General features: G+C 45.1%; 1 protein-coding gene across 1 annotated transcript in view; it reads right to left on the bottom strand.

Moving 5' to 3' along the window:
• The window catches only part of pik3c2b (phosphatidylinositol-4-phosphate 3-kinase, catalytic subunit type 2 beta), a 139079-nt gene that overhangs the window by 88364 nt on the left and 29621 nt on the right, over nucleotides 1–21094 (bottom strand). Inside the window, exons 10-13 of the mRNA XM_047024937.1 lie at nucleotides 21029–21062; nucleotides 18854–19049; nucleotides 6900–7022; nucleotides 4721–4888 (exon numbers count right to left, since the gene is read on the bottom strand). Coding sequence (XP_046880893.1) covers nucleotides 4721–4888; nucleotides 6900–7022; nucleotides 18854–19049; nucleotides 21029–21062 — 521 coding nt within the window. The remainder of the gene's footprint in view (nucleotides 1–4720; nucleotides 4889–6899; nucleotides 7023–18853; nucleotides 19050–21028; nucleotides 21063–21094) is intronic.

The raw sequence follows: 21094 nt of genomic DNA, 5'->3' as shown, positions 1-21094 counted from the left end.
AACTTTTGTGCTCGTGCCCTGTTCGTATCCGCGAGCACATTTGCAGGCAACTTTTATTGACGTAAGCAAATAAATGGGGAAAAATTATTCTATGAAAAAGCTAGTATTATGAGCCAGGTTCGAGAATCGAACAAAAATTATTGGGGAGATAGTTTTGTAAATGTTGACTGGAGTTAATATAATAAAAACGACCGGAAGAGCCGGATGTCTAACAAGAAATGCAATACCACCTACATCCACCGGGGCCGTCGCTTCAAGCCGAGGGGTGGGGGTCTGCTAAAAGCCCTCTCCATCATTCAGCTACTGTCGGCAGTCAAAGTCATGTGACGACAAGTGATTCCCAGGGTAAAAAAGAAACCTGCATTAACGGCACTATTTATTTTTTCTTGTCGCGATAAAGTGAGATTGCATTAACGTGTTATTAACGCGTTAACTTTGACAGCCCTATTATTTTTACGACCTTATTCAAAACATCCGTCAGGGAGGCATAGTTTTTGCAGTTAGAGCCTCCCGATGCAACATGCAATGCGTCGCTACCATGGTCTTCTGCTTGGCTTTTGTTACGAAGCCTTTGACCCGACCGGTCATCGAGGCCGCCCCATCAGTGGAAACACCTATGCACATATCCCAGCTGAGATCATGGTTCCTCAAGTACTAGTCTGTCACGCTGAATATCTCATCTCCGGTAGCATGGATGTCCAGTTCTTTGCAAAATAAAAAGTTATCTGTAAATTTGTCCTCCACGTATCTCACGTTAGCAATCAATTGGCAAAGGCCACTAGCATCTGTGGACTCGTCTATTTGAAGCGCAAATTTACCCCTTAGGGCTGGGACACACTGGCTGCAAAGCGCCTGGACGCGCTGCGATCGGCTACGATCAGCTACAACTGAGCAAAAGCTGTTCACACCAGACACGCATTTCTCGGCGCCGGTCACCAAGCCTTTCAGCTACTCTGAGTTTTCCTTTTTCACTGACATGGTACATAAACATCGCATTGGCTAAATCCCAGCTCTATGTTGTCCCTTGCTCTATTGTTGCTGGGGGTCATACAACTCCCTGTGCTTTGCAACTGTCCTCCATCTCCTTGAATTTCTCGCTGATTTTAGAAATCGACTTGGGGGTTCTCTCTCGGTAGACTATGTCTGCACACGTGTGTGTTGCGTCTAACGCGTGACAACTCGTTTCTCTCAAACAAACAAAACATCTACGGGCATGCTAGCTCAACAGATCAATCCGTTTATTTTCATTCGTTTTCATCATGGTAACCACATGGAAAGGCCGTTCGTTACCAACATTGTGTAGTTAGGTTTAATATAGGGTGAATATTGGTAAAGTACGTAGGCCTCTAAAGTAATATAAAAAACATTTTGTTTTTAAGTCTACAACTTTACAAATGTTCACAGTAGTCTACAATGAATGTAGTAAAATCTTAACATGTTTTTTTAGTCAAATATATCAACTAATATGGTGTACTGTATTTCTTCGATTAAACGCCGGCCTCGAATAAACGCCGCCCTCGAATAAACGCCGCCCCAAAAATGGACATAGTGTAATAAACGCCGCCCTCGATTAAACGCCACACCCAAAAAATCTGAAAACTGTTATTGAATTGGTTAACTTAAAACGCAGTCATTATTACACAAGTAAATAACACAAGTATTATAATTCCCTCGACACTGGCTTTCTTGCTACAGTTTTGAAGCTTCTTCTCCAAATCCACCGTGAAAACTAAACCCACAGTATAACGAGAAAATAAAGCATTAGCTTAATATGAACGTACAATGACATGCACAGCATGTAGGCCTAAATAACCTTTACCAAAGTAAAATACAGACACAAAACAACATACCCCGTTGGCTGCATGCTGTACACCAGGGAATAGAGGTTTCCTTAGATCCTTAGCTAACATCCGATCAACAACCTTAAACTTTTATCGGAGCATTGAATTGTCAGTGCTTCGCTTGCTGTGGACTCTCACTCATTAGCGTTCCAAAAGGCCTTCAAAATAAAGGCACTGTACTCTTACCAAATAAAGTCACTTAATAATACTGAATGCAAGTATTCTAAATTAGGACATTGGTTGAAAACAAATGATACATTATGTCATTGCAACAATTACATGTAGCCTCCAATATTGCGAGGTAGCTGACTTCACCACTGGCGAATTCGCCTTTCATCAACCCCAAGTTCGCGTGCTAGTTCTGTTGCTGCTGGTGAGTGCTTTCTGCACAGCTTTCTGTTTGAAAGCTGGAAGTGTAAGAATGTTTCGGCATGCTGCTTCAGATTTCTACACAATGTAGACACACGCACGGCTTCAATTTTATACTAGGCTTTGTGTTTGACCTCCTTGTCTATTCTTTGTTTGTCTATGGCCGCACTGCAGCTGCAATTCTCGAAATCTCTCTTACTAATTAAACGCCGCCCTCGAATAAACCCCGCCCTCGAATAAACGCTGCACCAAAAATTATCATTGTGTAATAAACCCCGCAGCGTTTAATCGAAGAAAAAAGGTATTTGATCATCCAGCACCCAATTCCGCAAGCGTCTTGCGAATAAATTCGACCAGCTGCCGAAACGATCACTGCAGATCGCAGGCAATCGCGGTGCTTCGCAGGAAATGTGGCCGGTCCCCTTTCATAGCATGGGTGCCGAAAGAAAAAAGGCGGCGCTTCCAGGCACTTCGCAGAAGATTGCAGCTAATTGCAGCTGATTGCAGCCAGTGTGTCCCAGGCGTAGTTTCTCATTCAGTACAGATTCCATGTCCTCCGACATATCATCAATGTAACGTTTGATCGTGTTATCAGAGAGGGGGATTTTTTCAATTTATTTTGCAGCACCTGGCCCTAGCATTACCTCAACCATTTTTTAGCAGGCTGATAATATGAGCGACTCTGCTAAAGTGTGTGGCTTTTTAGATTTAGCAAGCAACTCGGCAACTAAAAAACTAGCGTTTTGTGCCTTCTCAGACACAAGCACGGTAGAAAGCATACGTTCGCTCTGTGTGGTATTCTGTGTTTTAAGTCTTTTAAAATATTCAATGTCTTTGTTTTGGTGTGCCGGCTGCTTGGTCTCCAGTACCTCGTTTCCACCGACATGGTGCTGGTGCCGCTGCTGAGAATCCGTCACCGGCACGGCTCTGGAATTGCTGGGCCCAAAATTGGGCACCACCAACGTCACAGAGGTTATGGATGTGGCTATCCTACCCGCAACAAAAGTTTTCGCCGCCATTGTTTTTCAGCTGAGCCGTCAAAAGCCGTTACTTTATAACAGATCATAAAATTAATTAATTACAATATCAACAGAAAACACTATACAGCAACAGGACCACCGACGAATGTGATATGCTTATAGCGATATGGACATTGTCTAAAATACAAGATAAGTTGGATAAGGCAGTTAGAAAAAACAATGAGGAAATACGGAGAGAGTTGGAGATTTAAACGAACGACCAAATAACAAATACCTTTTCTTTTTATAAAGAAAGACTACAAAGACTACAAGGCAGAGTCGTCTAAAAGTGGTGCTGGACGGATCAGGACTGGTCTAAATATACATCTCCTGGATAATGTGTTGGGCCGGCGACCAGCAAACAATTTAAACAGAGCTTTAAATTCAGCAACGGCTACCCAGATGCTGGAAGTTATGTGTGACACCTCCTCATATGAACAAGGTAAGCTTTCATCCGTCATATAGTGTTGTTTTGTCTGCTTAGTATACAGTAACAGTAACTCTGTTCCTTCATGTGCTAGCCAGCTAGCTACTTGTTACCAGTCCCCTGCGACTGTTCCTTCATGGGCTAACCAGCTAGCTACATGGTACCAGTCCCCTGCAACTGTTCCTTCATGGGCTAGCCAGCTAACTACATGGTACCAGTCCACTGCAACTGTTCCTTCCAACAGAAGCTGGAATGTCTATTTTTGCTGGGTCAGGGATCATGTGATTATGCTAAGTTTATTTATGTCAACAGTTATCTAAGTGCTATGCATGTCAATTTGGTACATTTTCTTTGTGTCAGCCATCAAGGCCAATTTATACTTCTGCGTTTTTACGGACACGCACACAGGGAACACCCTCTCCGTCAAGGAACTCCCTCTCCGTGCCCTCTCCGAGCCCCTCGCAGAGCTCTGCGTGCACCTCCTGATTTTCCTGACTGTCCCTCCGTCATTTTACGGATACCGCTTGGCTGGGATTTGTCTGTATTAAGAACTGCTTGAGTCAGGGGCGGACCATAACCCTAACCCTTGCCGTGACCAACAAGAAAACAGAATTCTTTGATCGCCGTTATTGTAAGTTTTTACAATTAATTTTTCAGCTAAACAGTACATGTAAATCAGCATCTGAATTAAAATGTGACGAGAAATGGGCAGTGCAGTTGCTGAAAATTTGCTTCTTTTATTGATGAAACGGCTCATTTGTAAATTTGCTCTGAGTTTTCGATAACCTAGCTAGCATCGCAGTGCAGCGCTATCTACTGTTCTGGCGGTGAATTGCTTTCAGCACGCAGAGCCGTCGGAGTAGTATAAATTCAACCAATCCTTCTGACTCCATGCGTGCGTCTGCCCGTAACGGAGTCGGAGAAGTATAAATCGGCCTTTAGTCCCACTACAGTGAGAGAAGTATGTTTTGCCAAAATTAACATAAACCTAGTGGCGTATTTTATTGCACTGTAAATAACTTGTCTGTTAGCCTTTTGCTAGCTATCTGGTCCTGTTGACTCACTGTCTGAAGTTGAAAAGGGGCATGGTGACCCAGCCCAGGGCCTCGATGCTGCGGCGCTGCTTGCCCTTTTCCTCTGCCCCTCCAGGTGGTGGCAGCGCACTGGCATACAGGGTCACAGTCAGCTGAGTCTCCCGAGGCAACTGGTTGATCTGAACTGGGAAGCATATCCTTGGGAGGGAAAGAGGGAGGGGAGGAAAGGAGAATAGGAAAGAGGGAGGGGAGAAAAGGAGAAGAGGAAGGGGAGGAAAGGAGGACAGAAATTAGTGATGCAAGGCTGATAAGGGCGGTGTGTAGAAAAATCTTACAGGAAAACGAGGCTGCCAACATTCACTATACTCATTGTGACCTTTTAATGTACAGTTAAATCCAATCTTGAGGTATTACATAGTGTATGAAAACAATGTATATAGAGAGATCTATACATGTTATATATGTCACATGGGGAAGAGCCATAGCTCAGCATTAGACAGCAGATTAGAAGGTTGCAGGTTCAAATCTGGACATCTCTTTGAATAAAACCATCTAAATAAATACATTACATTGTATATGGTATTGTTTTGTATACAGATCTATAAATGTAAAACATGTTGATGTATATATAACATATACTGAATCAACATGTTGTATGGAGTTTACTATATCCATATATATGTAACCCCCTGGGTTATTTTATGTGTGCACAAATATTGATAACCCTTAACATATATTGTTAAACATATGTTCACCTTTAGTGAGTCATATCTACATTCCTTACATGTTTTACAATCCGTATTAGCGTCCTTATCATTTATTCTAAAACACCTTTTATTTACTCAACCAGTAAATTTGTATTATGTGTTTGGTCAATGAACTGAAATTGCACTGTTGTAATTGGTTTTCGGTTGATTTTGGTAGGGCGGAAGTTACGCCCTACCAAATAGGCCCCGACAGGGCGAACAGCATCCCAACGCGAAGCGGAGGGGTGTAGATTCGCTCTGAAGGGGCTTAAGAACAGCCGTGTAATAAATATAGTTAACTATTTCCCTCAGGACACAGTAACTCCTGACCAGAACAGGCTGGGTGAAGCATGGTGTGTTCTGCTACTCAAGCTCAACCAGGTCCTTGACACACAGAGGGTCACCTTCAACACCAAGCGTCTGTGAATGCCTAACAAAGCTATCAAACACCCTTCATGGAACCATACATATACAAGCAATGGTTTATACACGAGGATGTCTGACAAAAAATACCTCAACAATGGTTCCTCAAAATAACTGAACAACAACAGGGACAGGAAGAGGGACCCAATGGAGGAATCTGCTAACAACTCTCTCTCTGCACGAACAACACATCGGACTAGGTAGCATGTAACTTATAACTACTACTACTAGGACACTAACACCCAAATACACAATGTCAACTGCTCCCCCCCCCTCCCCCTGCAGTTGACAAACAGAAAATACGTTAATGCAAACCTAGAAGACAAATGAAACACCTGGTGTCATCTACAGGAATGCAATGTGCTTGTTCATCCATCCGTCCATCCATCCGCCTATCTGTCAGTATGCTTGCATTTTGCATGCAACATAACGTGCTTTGGAAGGGCAGCTTAAGGGTTGGCACCCGTCCCTTAATATACAGAATTGTCCCGTAAATGAGAATAAAATAGCGCATCCCGTTTTGAATCAATACGGGATCGGGTTTGTCCCGTATTTTCAGAGTTTTCTTCAATGCAGCATCCCATGCAGATCATCTGCCCCATATTGGGTAATACTCGCTGCCATCGTTGGTTTTATTGGTTCGTTTCAGGTTCACGGCCAATCAGAGTCAGAGGAGGGCGGGTCTCTTGGCGGAGAGTCGATTTGAAAGAATGGCGGAAGCAGCTCCAGATCTCCCCCCCCCCCCCTCTCCACCCCGTCAAACTTTGTTGGCCTATATTTATTATTGTCATAGGTGTGTACAGCTATGACGATATGACTACTTAAGTTGTGATAGAGAGAGACTGAGTGCATCTGTTCACACTGATTTCAATAGCAGATTGCATATTGCATATTTTGTCCATGTATCAATGTTAATATATTTAAGTTGTGATTTACCACCACTGGCACGTCATCGGGTGAGCCTTGGATAAGCGTTGTTTACACAACTTTCCATGTGTAAGGTGTGCTGTGATTGGTGCAGGCCTCTGAGGCTTGCCTACCTCTGGTCCCACACCACCAGGTGGAAGAGATGCTTGCTGACAGCCTGCTTGCTGGTGTGCTGAGGGGCGCAGAGCTCCACCCCTCCGTGGGTCAGGGAGCACGACAGGAAGAAGCCTTCATAGCTGACAGGAAGAGGAAGCAGAGGTCAGCCAACAGGGTCACATGGGGTAGGAAATGTAACAAAAAACTGCCCTTTAAAAGCTGCGATAATGCGGTAATGCATGCTAATGTAAATCTAATACAAATATATCTCAACGGATGGAAATGGGCTAGGAGAAGTTGTTGTCCGTTAACCTCCATGAGAAAGCTAACCTTGTCACGGCAACAGCTGACATTCATGAAAGGGAACATGAAAGGGAGCGAATCCAAATGCACATTCGAATCATGTGACTGTGAGTGACAGTTACAACAAAACACTCCTCAGAGCAATACTTCAGAATTGATGAATTCAGGCTTTTCTGACTTTGGGAAAACAGACAGGAGCTCTCACGTGAGTGTGAGTGTGTATGAGAGTGTGTGAAAGTGTGTATGTGTGGGACTGTGGCTAACTTCCTACAGTAAGAAAGTCGGGTGATTATGTCCTAGCCCCTGTACTAATCTTCTCTCTGCCTCTTTTTCTCCTACTTTCTTAGCAATTCCCTCTTTTTCTCTCTCGATCTTTCCATTTCCGTCTCTTTTCCCCCCTCTCAATCTCTCAGCCTCTATTAAAAGCTTCCCTCACTGAGTTCTCTCTCCATTCCTCGCTTCCTCCCTCCTGGATTCCCCTAGACTCTGGCCCCCACTCCTGCAGTAGTGCAGGAACCAATGGGCCTCCAGAGGAAGGAAAGAAGGAAAAGGCTTACAGTTTTTTTCAATCGCTAAGAAGCGCTTACCCATACTTCGGATACTTTTTCTAAACTCTTAACACAGACTGACACCTACAAAACACAATTGGCCAAATGGATAATTTTCTTCTCAAAAACCCATTTTGTTAAATATATACTAACTCTCCATTTCAAGACAGAACACATGTTTCTCTGCACACACTGACTTTACCAAAACACTGGAAATCTGACTTAAAATGAAAATATTCTGTCAAAGAATAACACTTGTTTTCACTTCAAAAGGTACATGCAGTCAATCAAAGTACACCAGGTTTCAAAATACTGGCTATTGTTGACATTATAAAAACTGCATAGACTTATGTTTCGGGTATTTGCATGGAAAACATACAATCCACCTTTTACACAAAATGTCTTGGTTGGGAACTGTATGTCCACATATACAATAATGTTCACATTCAAACACATTTCAGTAAAAAGCAAATCAGTTCTTTTTTTTCTTACTGTTTACTACGTAAAGGAAGTACAGTAGAAACACAGTATACAGTAATAGAACAGAAAAAGTTTTACAGTAATGCTTACAGTGAACAAAATATTGGTTTGTTGAAAGATGCGTATAATGGAGGCAACCATTGACCGCCTCAACTTGGGTTGCACTCTTTCACCAGCCTCTCTTAGTGAAAGACCGTGGTTGATTACATGGTCAATGATAGTGGTACGAAGTTCATCACTGACTACTGTTCTTGCAGCCCTTGGAATGCCACCACCATGCATTCTTACACCTCTACCTTGCCCACTGCTTGGGCCTGGTCTTATCCCCAGCCCTGCTCCTCTCACTGTACCTGCACCTCTCCCTCCATCTCTCACTGGGCCTGCTCGAATCTCCCTGGGCCCCTTGCTCTTCCTCGTCCAAACATTACAGTGTTTGTTTTTGTCTGTTTCTGTTTCCTAAATCCAAAAACATCTCTCCTCAAAGTCCTTCTTTTATAGTAATTGAAGGAAATAACCCCTGCCTCTGAGTCTAAGCTACACTGGAATCAGCTGTGGTTGGCCCACTTTACCCAACATAAATCAGCTGTGTGTCCATTTTTCAATTGTCTTTTTTTTTTTTTTTGCTGAGATATGTTGTTTTTGAACTAATATCATTGCAGAAGCAGATGTTTTTATACCGTATCTAAGGTTTGGATAATTGTTTTTGCTATTGTGGGATGTTGTGTGTTAACATTCATAAATACTACACAAACAATCCATCATTTTGTTGGGAGGTATAGGTTGTCTGTTAAGAAAATGTAAGCGTTGTGGAAATGTCTTCACTGACAGCTTATTGTGTGAAAAAGACATGAAATATGTGAATTGTATGGCCAAAAAAGACTGATGCTGTGCTAATTGTGTTAAGAGTTTAGAAAAAGTATCCGAAGTATGGGTAAGCGCTTCTTAGCGATTGAAAAAAACTGTAATGTGAGACCAAGGAAATTGGATTGGAAAATTGGATTCAGACCTAAAGTAAAAGTCTGGAAATCAGGATTGTTGTATTTCACTATAAAGAGAATGTCCCAGTTACTTGGAATACTCTAATATTAAGTGGTTTCCAAGCATGCTGTCCCTTGTTAAAACCCAACTGTTGCCACACACATACACTCCTCCATTCCTCTCTACCACACAGATGGCATGTGAGCACCCCTGCCCTCCACCCCTGCCGGACAGGTGCCTCGTGACCGACGACCCTGCTCCCTGGCCCCGCCCCCTGGGGTCAGGAGGTCAGGCAAGATTCCCAGGCTGTCAGCCAGCCTGCCCCCATTCTTGACAGCGACCAATCATGTTGCAGTTTCAAGGGGGATACAAAGAGACGGGTGACTAAAGGAAAAGTGATGTGTGTGTTGGTTGGGGGGAGGGGGAGAGGGCAACAAAGCTGGAGCAAGATTCTAGAGTATAGTGGAGGACATGTGAGAGTGGTCTGGTCTGAGATTAGTGTGTGTGTGTGTATTTATGTGTGTAAAGTGAGTGTGGTCTGGTATGGGCTGAGATTAGTGTGCATGTGTGTGAGGTGACATCTGCCACTTGATGTGGAATCATGCCAGTGGAGTGAAGAGAGAGGGGGAGTTGTTCAGTCAGAATAAATGAACGGAGAGAGGAGGGGACAGCAGAGAGGGGGAGAAGGAGCGGGGGGAGCAAGGCTGAGTACACAAACAGGAGAGAAGCCATGTGGAAGGAGGAATAGGGTGATAGACGAGAGAAGTAGAAAAGGGGGATGAAAAATAGACACAAGAGAGCACAGCAGGGGCATAGCCACGGGTAGGCCCAATTTGATCTAAGGTCAACCCCAAAACAAAAGAATCTCAGAAGAATTATGCACCTCACAAAGTAAATAAGTTAAAAAACTGAAAAAATACCTATCCATATTTTTCTAAGCCTACCCAAAAAGATGATTCTGTCTACGCCCCTGGAGCACAGGCAGTTTGAAAACCAGAGAAAAGGAAATAGGGAGGAGTGTGGAGTAGGAAGGAAACAGGAGAGAATGATAGAGGGAAGTAGAGAGGAGGGGAGGAGTGGAGGAGGAAAACAGGAGAGAAGAATAGAGAGAGGGAAGTAGGGAGGAGACGAGTGGAGGGTAAGAGTGGAGGAGAAGAGTAGAGGGGTAGGGGAACCAGAGAGAAGGGTAGACAGAGGGAAGTACATTTACATTTATTCATTTAGCAGACGCTTTTATCCTAAGCGACTTCCAAGAGAGAACTTTACAAAGTGCATAGGTCACTGATAATAACAACAAGATAGCCCCAAAAACATTGCGGGTAGCCAAAGCACCATGAAGCACTTTTTGGCATATTGTGCCAAAATAAGTGCCAAAGGAAGAACCATAAGGGCATGTAGTTAAACAAGTTACAATTAAACAACATGAATCGCTATAAGTGCACGTATACCTGTAGAAAAGCAAGCAACAGTTAACAAAAATATTACACAAGGAGTACAACAATTTAAATCAGTTACCACTAACCAACAAGAGCAACAAGTCTCTAAGCAAGAGTCATTGTAATCCTTGAGGTAGGAAGTAGGGAGGAGGGATTGTCAGGGTTCTCTCTCCTCCATACAACGATGTAATCCTTCATGATTATACATCTGCATATCCAGCATTAACAGCTGGTCTGTGTATGTATTGGTGTGTTTGCGTGAGTATGCGTGAGAAAGTGTATGTGTGTGTGTATATGTGTGTGGGTGGCCAGCCCTTACGGAAAGAAAATATATTCACCAATATATGACTTGAAATATATTGTAATGTATTAATCTCTATTACATATTCCAATATATTATATATGGAAATACATGGGATAATATATTGATGCTAAATATATTATACACTATAATACATATTCATGTAATATATTGCAATACATTGCAGAATATACAAATAATTGGCGTTTACCATATATTGCAATAAACGGAACATTAATATATAATATATGTGGTTATATATCCCCAAAATTATGCAATTATGTATTTTTTAAAATCACCATAATTTGTGCCGCTGTATATGGGAAAATGTATGGGTAATATATGTGAAGATATAGTGTCACATCAGGGATGGAAATTACATTTTTTGTCCACCGGCCACTGTGGCTGGTGGATTTCAAAATCTACAGGCCACTCAATATTTTTACCAGCCCCTTTTTTGTTTTTAACCGACAATGTGTAACTGCATGTAAAAATGAATACTAAAAGATCTACAATAGTTCAGCAGTTTATTTTACCTCAAGTCTAAATGAAACACTGGCACTTTCTCTTTCTCTCTTATACATACACAAACCACAAACTGATATACATTTCATTAAATGAGTAGGGCATATTAAACAACAAACTAACATTCCTGCCCCTCCTTGAGTCACCACCTTACCGCGGTGGAGGGGTTTGCGTGTCCTAGTGATCCTGGAAGCTATGTTGTCGGGGGCTTCATGCCCCTGGTAGGGTCACCCAAGGCAAACAGGTTCCAAGTGAAAGACCAGACAAAGCGTGGCTCAAAAAACCAACCATGAAGAAACACAACAATGGTTCTCAGTTGCCCCTGCCCGGAAGCGGGTCACCGGGGTCCCCCCCTGGAGCCAGGCCCCGGGGTGGGGCTCGATGGCGAGCGCCTGGTGGCCGGGCCTTTTCCCATGGGGCCCGGTCGGGCACAGCCCGAAGAGACAACGTGGGACCCTCTTCCAGTGGGCTCACCATCCGCAGGAGGGGTCATGGGGGTCGGGTGCAGTGTGAGACGGGTGGCGGCCGAAGGCGGGGGCCTTGGCGGTCCGATCCCCGGCTGCAAAAGCTAGCTTTAGGGACGTGGAACGTCACCTCGCTGGCGGGAAAGGAGCCTGAGCTGGTGCGCGAGGTAGAGAGTTTCCGGCTAGATATAGTCGGCCTCGCCTCGACCTACAGCATAGGCTCCGGAACCAGTCTCCTTGAGAGGGGCTGGACTCTCTTCCACTCTGGAGTTGCCCTTGGTGAGAGGCGTCGAGCTGGGGTGGGAATACTGGTTTCCCCTCGGTTCGGCGCCTGTATATTGGGGTTCACCCCGGTGGACGAGAGGGTAGCCTCCCTCCGCCTTCGGGTGGGGGACAGGTCCTCACTGTCGTTTGTGCTTATGCACCAAACGGCAGCTCAGAGTACCCACCCTTTTTGGAGTCTCTGGGGGGGGTGCTGGAAAGCGCTCCTCCCGGGGATTCCCTCGTCCTCCTAGGGGGACTTCAATGCTCATGTGGGCAATGACAGTGAGACCTGGAGGGGCGTGATTGGGAGGAACGGCCCCCCCGATATGAACCCGAGTGGTGTTTTGTTGTTGGACTTCTGTGCTAGACACGGTTTGTCCATAACGAACACCATGTTCAAGCATAAGGGTGTCCATATGTGCACCTGGCACCAGGACACCCGAGGTCTCAGTTCGATGATCGACTTTGTAGTCGTGTCATCGGACTTGGGGCCGCATGTCTTGGACACTCGGGTGAAGAGAGGGGCGGAGCTGTCAACTGATCACCACTTGGTGGTGAGTTGGCTTCGATGGTGGGGGAGGACGCCGGTCAGGCCTGGCAGGCCCAAACGTAATGTGAGGGTCTGCTGGGAACGTCTGGCGGAACCCTCTGTCAGAAGGAGCTTCAACTCCCACCTCCGGGAGAGCTTCGATCATGTCTCGGGGGGGGGGGCCGGGGACATTGAGTCCGAATGGGCCATGTTCCGGGCCTCCATTGTTGAAGCGGCTGACCGGAGCTGCGGCCGCAGGGCGGTCGGTGCATGTTGCGGTGGTAACCCTCGGACCCGGTGGTGGACTCTGGAGGTGAGGGATGCCGTCAAGCTGAAGAAGGAGGCCTATCGGACTTTATTGGCTGGTAGGACCCCAGAGGCAGCTGATGTGTACCGGCAGGCCAAGCGTAACGCGGCTTTGGCGGTCGCGGAGGCAAAAACCAGGGCATGGGAGGAGTTCGGCGAGGCCATGGAGAATGACTTCCGAACGGCTTCAAAAAGGTTCTGGACCACCATCCGGCGGCTCAGGAGGGGGAAGCAGTGCTCTGTCAACACTGTATACGGTGGGGATGGTGCGCTGCTGACCTCGACGGGGGACGTCCTGGATCGGTGGAAGGAATACTTCAAAGACCTCCTTAATTCCACCAACACGCTTTCCGACGTGGAGGCAGAGTCTGGGGACATCGGGGATGCCCTTCTATCTCTGGGGCTGAGGTCGCCGAGGTGGTTGAAAAGCTCCGTGGTGGCAGGGCCCCTGGGGTGGATGAGGTCCGCCCGGAGTTCCTTAAGGCTCTGGATGTTGTAGGGCTGTTTTGGTTGACACGACTCTGCAACATCGCGTGGGCATCGGGGACAGTGCCTCTGGACTGGCAGACCGGGGTGGTGGTTCCCCTCTTTAAAAAGGGGGACCGGAGGGTGTGCTCCAAATTTAGGGGGATCACACTCCTCAGCCTCCCTGGGAAAGTCTATTCAGGGGTCCTGGAGAGGAGGGTCCGTTGGATTGTCGAACCTCGGATTCAGGAGGAGCAATGTGGTTTTTGTCCTGGCCGTGGAACAGTGGACCAGCTTTATACCCTCCGCGGAGTCCTGGAGGGTACATGAGAGTTCGCCCAACCAGTCTACACATGTTTTGTGGATTTGGAAAAAGCGTTCGACCGTGTCCCTCAGGGGCTCATGTGGGGGGTGCTCCGAGAGTACGGGGTACCGGATTTCCTGATCGGGGCTGTCCGGTCCCTGTACGACCGGTGCCAGAGTTTGGTCCGCATTGCCGGTAGTAAGTCAAACTTGTTTCCGGTGAGGGTTGGACTCTGCCAGGGCTGCCCTATGTCACCGATTCTGTTCATTACCTATATGGACAGAATTTCTAGGCGCAGCCAGGGTGTTGAGGGGGTCCGGTTTGGTGACCTCAGGATCGGGTCGCTGCTTTTTGCGGATGATGTGGTCCTGTTGGCTTCATCGGGCCGTGACCTTCAGCGGCTGGGATGCGAATCAGCACCTCCAAATCTGAGGCCATGGTAATCGACCGGAAAAGGGGGGAGTGCCATCTCCGGGTCGGGGAGGAGATCCTGAACCAAGCGGAGGAGTTCAAGTATCTCGGGGTCTTGTTCACGAGTGAGGGAAGAATGGAGCGCGAGATCGACAGGCGGATCGGTGCGGCGTCCGCAGTGCTGCGGGCTCTGCATCGGTCCGTCGTGGTGAAGAAGGAGCTGAGTCGAAAGGCGAAGCTCTCTATTTACCAGTCGATCTACGTTCCTACCCTCACCTATGGTCACGAACTATGGGTAGTGACCGAAAGAACGAGATCGCGAATACAAGCGGCCGAAATGAGCTTTCTCCGCAGGGTGTCCGGGCTCTCCCTTAGAGATAGGGTGAGAAGCTCGGTCATCCGGGAGGGGCTCAGAGTAGAACCGCTGCTCCTCCGCATCGAGAGGAGCCAGCTGAGGTGGCTCGGGCATCTGATTAGGATGCCTCCTGGACGCCTCCCTGGTGAGGTGTTCCGGGCACGTCCCACTGGGAAGAGGCCCCGGGGAAGACCCAGGACACGCTGGAGGGACTATGTCTCTCGGCTGGCCTGGGAACGCCTCGGGGTCCCCCAGGAAGAGCTTGCGGAAGTGGCCGGGGGGAGGGAAGTCTGGGCCTCCCTGCTTAGGTCGCTGCCCCCGCGACCCGATCCCCGGACAAGCGGCAGATGACGGACGGACGGACTAACATTCCTCCCCACTCCCAGTACAATTTACACCTGCTCATCAGAATCAGACTCTGAAGTTTCAGATGTGCTTTCCTGAGCTTTCTTCTTCCAAGACAGGGCGAACAGCACCCACGAAGCGGAGGGTTGTAGCTTCGCTCTGAAGGGGCTTATTTTCCCGATAATGACCCGCGTTCTATACATTATCCCGCTTATTAAACGTCTACTTGCCAACAAAATTACTTAACACAGTGTGTCTTTTTACAATTTATTTGTTAACATTCGTAGTGTTGATCAGCAGAGAAATAGTTCGCCAAAGACGTTGAACTTCATAGACGTTGAACATTCTTTAGGCTTCAAATCAGCTGACGTCGCTAAGCAACGGAATACGCTGGGGTTGAAAAGTTACCGGACTACTTGCGGAGTGCTATGAAAGACGTGAATCAGAAGCAAAAAGGACACTTTCCTTGACAGCGGTCTGTTATACATAGCAACAGTCTGTTATCAGAAAATAATTGACCGCAGAACGTTGGGAAGCCCCATTCAAGTGAATGGAGCTTTCTACAGCGTTAAGAACAGCCATGTAATAATTTACTTTACCCGCCACGGTGGCCGGAAGGTGAAGCGAGTTTACCCGCCACAACACAAAATCACCCGCATTTGGCTGGTGGCGGGTGCTAATTTCCATCCCTGTGTTACATGGGTTTGCGTTAACGCGTTTAACTGACAGCACTAGTACATATATGAGAACATGCACGTACAGACATAGTGATATATACAGAAACTTTTAGAAGATGATCTTATCCAGAGCGAGTTACAGTAAGTACAGGGAAGTACCTCGAGGCAAGTAGGGTGAATTGCCTTGCCCAATGACACAGCGTCATTTTGCGCTACCAGGACTCAAACCGGCAACCTTCTGATTGCCCGATTCCCTAACCGCTCAGCCATCTAGAAGGTATTCTAATAATGTTGTAAACGGCAGTATTTCAAATGGAATCGCGATTCAAACAGTACCATCTGCTAACTGAAAACATGCCGCCAAAAACTTAAATAAGAATGACATTTATTTAGGGGGAAATGGCTAATTCAAAATAATTTTGCTGGATGCGATCATTGTCAGTATATATTTCCAATATTTTTCCATATCATTTTACCTATATTTAAAATGTATTCCACAGTAAATTGAACACATATCTGTACCTGTATTTCATGTATATCTTTACATATAATTAGGATTCCCGGGTCAGGAATTAGGCTTTAAGGTGACACCCCCCTGAAGTACCTTGCAAAGTTTCAGTTTGATTTGTGAAAATGTGACTGAATTACAGCTGTTTGAGCTTGGACCAAATCTGGTAATGCTTGCCATAGGAGAAACATCTTATTTTATTGACCAATTATCACCCTACGTCACACAACTGTGAAGCAGGCTCAACTGCGCATGTCGGTTGCAAAAGACGAACTTCTCCCCGGTCTATTACACTTGGAGTATCGATCAGGTATATATCTCTGGCCACTGGATTGCAGGGCTTGATATTACAATTTTGAGGTTCTTGGCCTTTGGACAAATACATTTACGTTTGACTTGTCTATGCACAAAAGTCAATTGACCCCGATACCCTTAAAATAGCCTGACGAAGTGATCGGACAAAACGAGCCTGGCTAACGGAGTTCCCTTTCTCAGGCAAATGACGAATGAAACAGGCTCGGTTAAAGAAATCCGAGATTCTGGCTATTTTCATCAGGCTCGTATCTACATTAGGCAGTCCTCCCTGACGTTTCTCGTGTTGAGAATGGAGTGAAATACAACATTGTGCACACTGCTAGTGAGCGAGTGTGATGAGGCTGACGTCAAAACAGTGTAACGGGGACGCAGTCTCACTCAGATTGCCAGTTTAAACAAATCAGAAAAATAATCGGACCAGCTGGCTAAAAGCAGAATTCCCATTTCTCTTGAAAGCTGCCCTGCTCGACTATTTAGATGTAGAATTGACTGTAAAACTGTAAAATTTGAAATTATGAACTTTGTGAAATGACGTGTAGACACGGTTGCCGCTCGACTATGCGGTCTGTAACGGGCGACATTCTCACTCAAATTTCAAGACTTTTGTGGCCCAAATCTAAATTCTGATGCGACAGATCAATGGGTAATCGCATTCTCTCTTTAAGGCTGTCCTCCTCGACCTTTTTGGTCTTTTTAAATCTAACTATTTGTATTATCCGTGTGGTCCTTTTGCCATTTAAAATGCTATCCTTTCCCGGTTTTCTGCAAACACATTGCGTGTGCATCTAAATATTGTTTACAAACAAATAATTGGTCTATTATTCAGTTACTGAACATAGCAGAACCTAGATTTGGGAATGGTTCAATTGGATGAGAAGTTGTGCTGGTAAAAGAAGGCCTGCAAGTTCAATTCCAGGCATAGGCATTTTTTGTTGTTGACAGAATAGTTACTAGTCTTCTGAGTAATCCCGGTGTAACTATCTATTATGTAAATTTTACAACATTTTGAAGGAGGAATCCACCATTGCTGCTTGCAGCTATATTTTTTTACTTATATTAAAAATATATTCTACCGTATATTAAACATACATGTGACACTATATCTTTACATATATTACCAATACATTTTCCCATATAAATCGGAAAACATTATGGTGGTATTTGTAAATATGTATGTATTATAAAATATAAATATTCAATCTCATATATGGAAATATATTGCCTAATATATCACATGATATTTTCCAATATATTTTCCTTCCGTAAGGGAGTGTGCATGACCTCATAAATAGTTGGTCCTCTGGGGACTTTACAGTGGACAGAAATGGAGGCTTGTGCAATGTGTACATGTCCGTGGCTTTAATGTCAGGCCAGCGTGTTTGCACTAATGTATGTGTATATGTGCGAGCAGTGTTGAAAAGGTTACTTGGAAAAAGTAATGAGCTAAGCTACCAGTTACTCTATAGTAAATTAAGCTTCACTACACTGATACCCTTCAGTTCTCCTGGGGGGAAGTGTATCAAGCTAAGCTACAGCAACATTGGAAAAGTAGTGTACTACATCTAAGATATTAAAAAATCTACCGTATATATTCATAATTTATTCAAAATGTCAGTGATCAATAAAACTGTCAATCAAATAGAAAGGCAGGCAAAATTGTTCAGTTCAATTGTTTATTATGGTTTGTACGGTTTGTAAGGTACAGCCTCGGCGACTCCCTCAGGATCAATTCCTCTACGTCATCACCTTCTGCCATCTCTCCATTAAGTAAATTCAATCTCGCATGTCTTTATTCCCCTGCAGCAAAATTGCAGGAATCTGCCCAAAGATTGATACATGATGTCACTGTCCTATAAAGTGTTTCTGTTGGCTACACATACAGGTATGGCTGTGGCTCCATACTCATACGTCCTACTTTACTGATCTTTAGCAGTTGTATTTCAGACTTGAGCTTGAGCTTCAGAAATGCTTGTGAAAATATTGTAAGCAGTACTTGATCAATAAAATTGGTTCGCTACTGAAAAGTGATTTGATTCAGAAAACAACAATGCTATCACCATAATACTGAGAAATGTAGTTAACGGTGATGCTTGTAGCAACGTTACTGCCCATCTGGGAGTCAGATGGTTAAGTGGTTAGGGAATCGGGCTAGTAATCAGAAGGTCACTGGTTCGATTCCCGGCCGTGCCAAATGACGTTGTGTCCTTGGGCAAGGCATTTCCCCCTACTTGCCTCAGGGGGAATGTCCCTGAACTTACTGTAAGTCGCTCTGGATAAGAGTGTCTGCTAAATGACTAAATGTAATGTAACACTGCATGGGAGCATGTATTTGTGTGCATGTTGATGTCTGTGAAGCCATGATTGTGTCAGGCCAGTGTATGTTTATTTAGGATGGAAAAACAAACCTGTGTGTGTGGGGTGTGAATGTATTTGTGTGTGTGTGTGAGTGTGTGCTACCTGGCAGCCCAGGTGATGGGGACACGGTGCGCTGCATAGACGCTGAAGGAGAGGACGTTGGTGACCAGGCCAGCCTCCTGGCTGGGTGTGGCTAGGCGTGTGCCCTGTGGCGCCGGGTGGAAGTTTGCGTTGAACGTGCTGCAGTACAGATCCACCAGATCCAAGATGGCCGCCGTCAGCTTCTCCACCACAGAGTCTTTGAATACATAAAAAATATAAACATTAAGCATTAAGCCTAATTTATACTTATTTTGCTGACACTTTTGAAATGGTCGCCGACGGAAAAAAAAAAGTGTCGCCCAGACTGCTGCATTTATACTTCGGCAAACAGTCGCCTGTGCTCAAGGTTCGCGAGACGTAAACTGAAAAATGTTACCGTTCCATTTATAGCCATGGTTACATTGTCAACGCTTTGTAGCCTAGGTGATTGATCGGATCTGTAGCTAATTTTGAGAGGCATTATAAAGCATTATATGTTCTAACTTGCTCCGCCAATCTCTCCTCGATTCCTTCTATCATTAACAGCTGTTGAGCGTTCACTGAAAATTCAAAACAATGAAGTCAACGACGCGTGCCATCTATCTAGCCAATCACACTTGAGCGACACTTTGTGACGACATCAGCGCCAGTAGAAATTTCTCCTGGTAGGGGACACTTGAAAGTGTCGACCGTGACGCCATTTCTGTCGGCGACCTTTTCCAAAGTGTCTGCGACCTAAGTATAAATTGGGCTTTAACTTCCTAATTCAGCTTTTTATACTTTTAAAAACGTTTTATTTTATTTTTGAAATATCTAAATGATTCTTCATCCTAAGTTCTGAAGAACAAAAATATATAAAGATAGCAAACATTCAAGAATCATAATAGTTTCTACAAAGTCTACATGCCTCTATAAATAACAGTAAAAACTAAACACACCAAGTCCTTAAATACTCCATTATGTTACTCCATAAAGCCACATGCCACAATCTAGAGCTGTAATCGGGCTTTAAAAGTTAGGCCCAACAAGGCCCGAGCCCAACAAAATTTGGCCCGACCCCGACAAGTACATTTTGAGGGACAGCTTTTTTTAAAGCCCGAACTCGTTTACAGCCCGACATTATTCAAATGTGCCCACGCACACAGCTCTTTTGCCTTTTGTCAAGAATGAGTAATTTATACAAATGTTAACATCATTTATTCATGACTAACGTAGGCTTAGGCCACTTGGGAGTTGGAACAAAGAAATAAAATCTGACTTTGCTTTCTTTGTCGGTGCAACCAAAAAGTAATCGCCAGAGGCCAGCATCCGTTTCACCTCCTCAGCATCCATTTTCGTGCTATTCAAAATGCATCACCTGACCACTCCCGTCTGGTTCGGGCAAAGATCTTAAGCTCTACTTCAACCTATGTTGATGCTAAATTGAATCAATCCAACATAGACCTTTCACCCATCTCCACTTCTGACAAGAAATGTAAACATAACTTCCATCAGACATTCCACAGTTGAGCTAAACAGGCACAACCTCACAAAGCCTGAAGCAAAACCTTACGTCTACAAGGCTAAGCTAAACCAGCACAACCTCACATTTACACAGACTGAAGGAGCGGCTGCTGAATCTGTCTGCTGTGTTCAATCCAGAAACATTACCTGGGCCAATAACTGTAGGTTTGATCAAGTCAACAAGAGCCTCTGTGTATTTTGCAGTAGTAAATGAGGCCCGTAGCCAGGCTGGTGGAAGGGGGGTTATTTTTTCAGAAAGTGGACCTTTTTGCAGTTTTTCGCAGGTGTGTCTCTGTGTGTTTGTGTGTCTCTGTGTGTGTGTGTGTGTGTGTGTGTGTGTGTGTCTGTGTGCTCATGTGTCTCAGTGTGTGTGTTTGTGTGTCTTTAAGTGTTTGTATGTGTGTGCACGTCCTGTTTACAGACCAGTCTCTTTCCTGTTGTTGTGAATGATATTAAGATGGTAATGACAGTATGGACATCCGTGGCGGTTCAAGGATGCCACACGCGGTGAACGTGAGGCATGACCCTGTGGTCACCTCCTCCTCACTCTGTCCCTTCTCCACTCTCCCTCCTCCTCCTCTCTCTGGCCCTCCTCTCTTCTTCTTTATTCTTTGACTCTTCCTTCGGCTTCCTCTCTCCTCCACTACAGGTTTCGCCGTTCACTATTATAGACTGTGTCCATAGATAGCCTACCTCTGTTCTCTCTCCTGGCCAGCACAGACACATCCTGGAGGAAGGAACACACACACACACACATTC

Source organism: Hypomesus transpacificus, chromosome 9 (assembly GCF_021917145.1).
Source record: "Hypomesus transpacificus isolate Combined female chromosome 9, fHypTra1, whole genome shotgun sequence".
In the NCBI taxonomy this organism is placed as follows: Eukaryota; Metazoa; Chordata; class Actinopteri; order Osmeriformes; family Osmeridae; genus Hypomesus; species Hypomesus transpacificus.
This window is presented reverse-complemented; position numbering and strand designations above follow the sequence as displayed.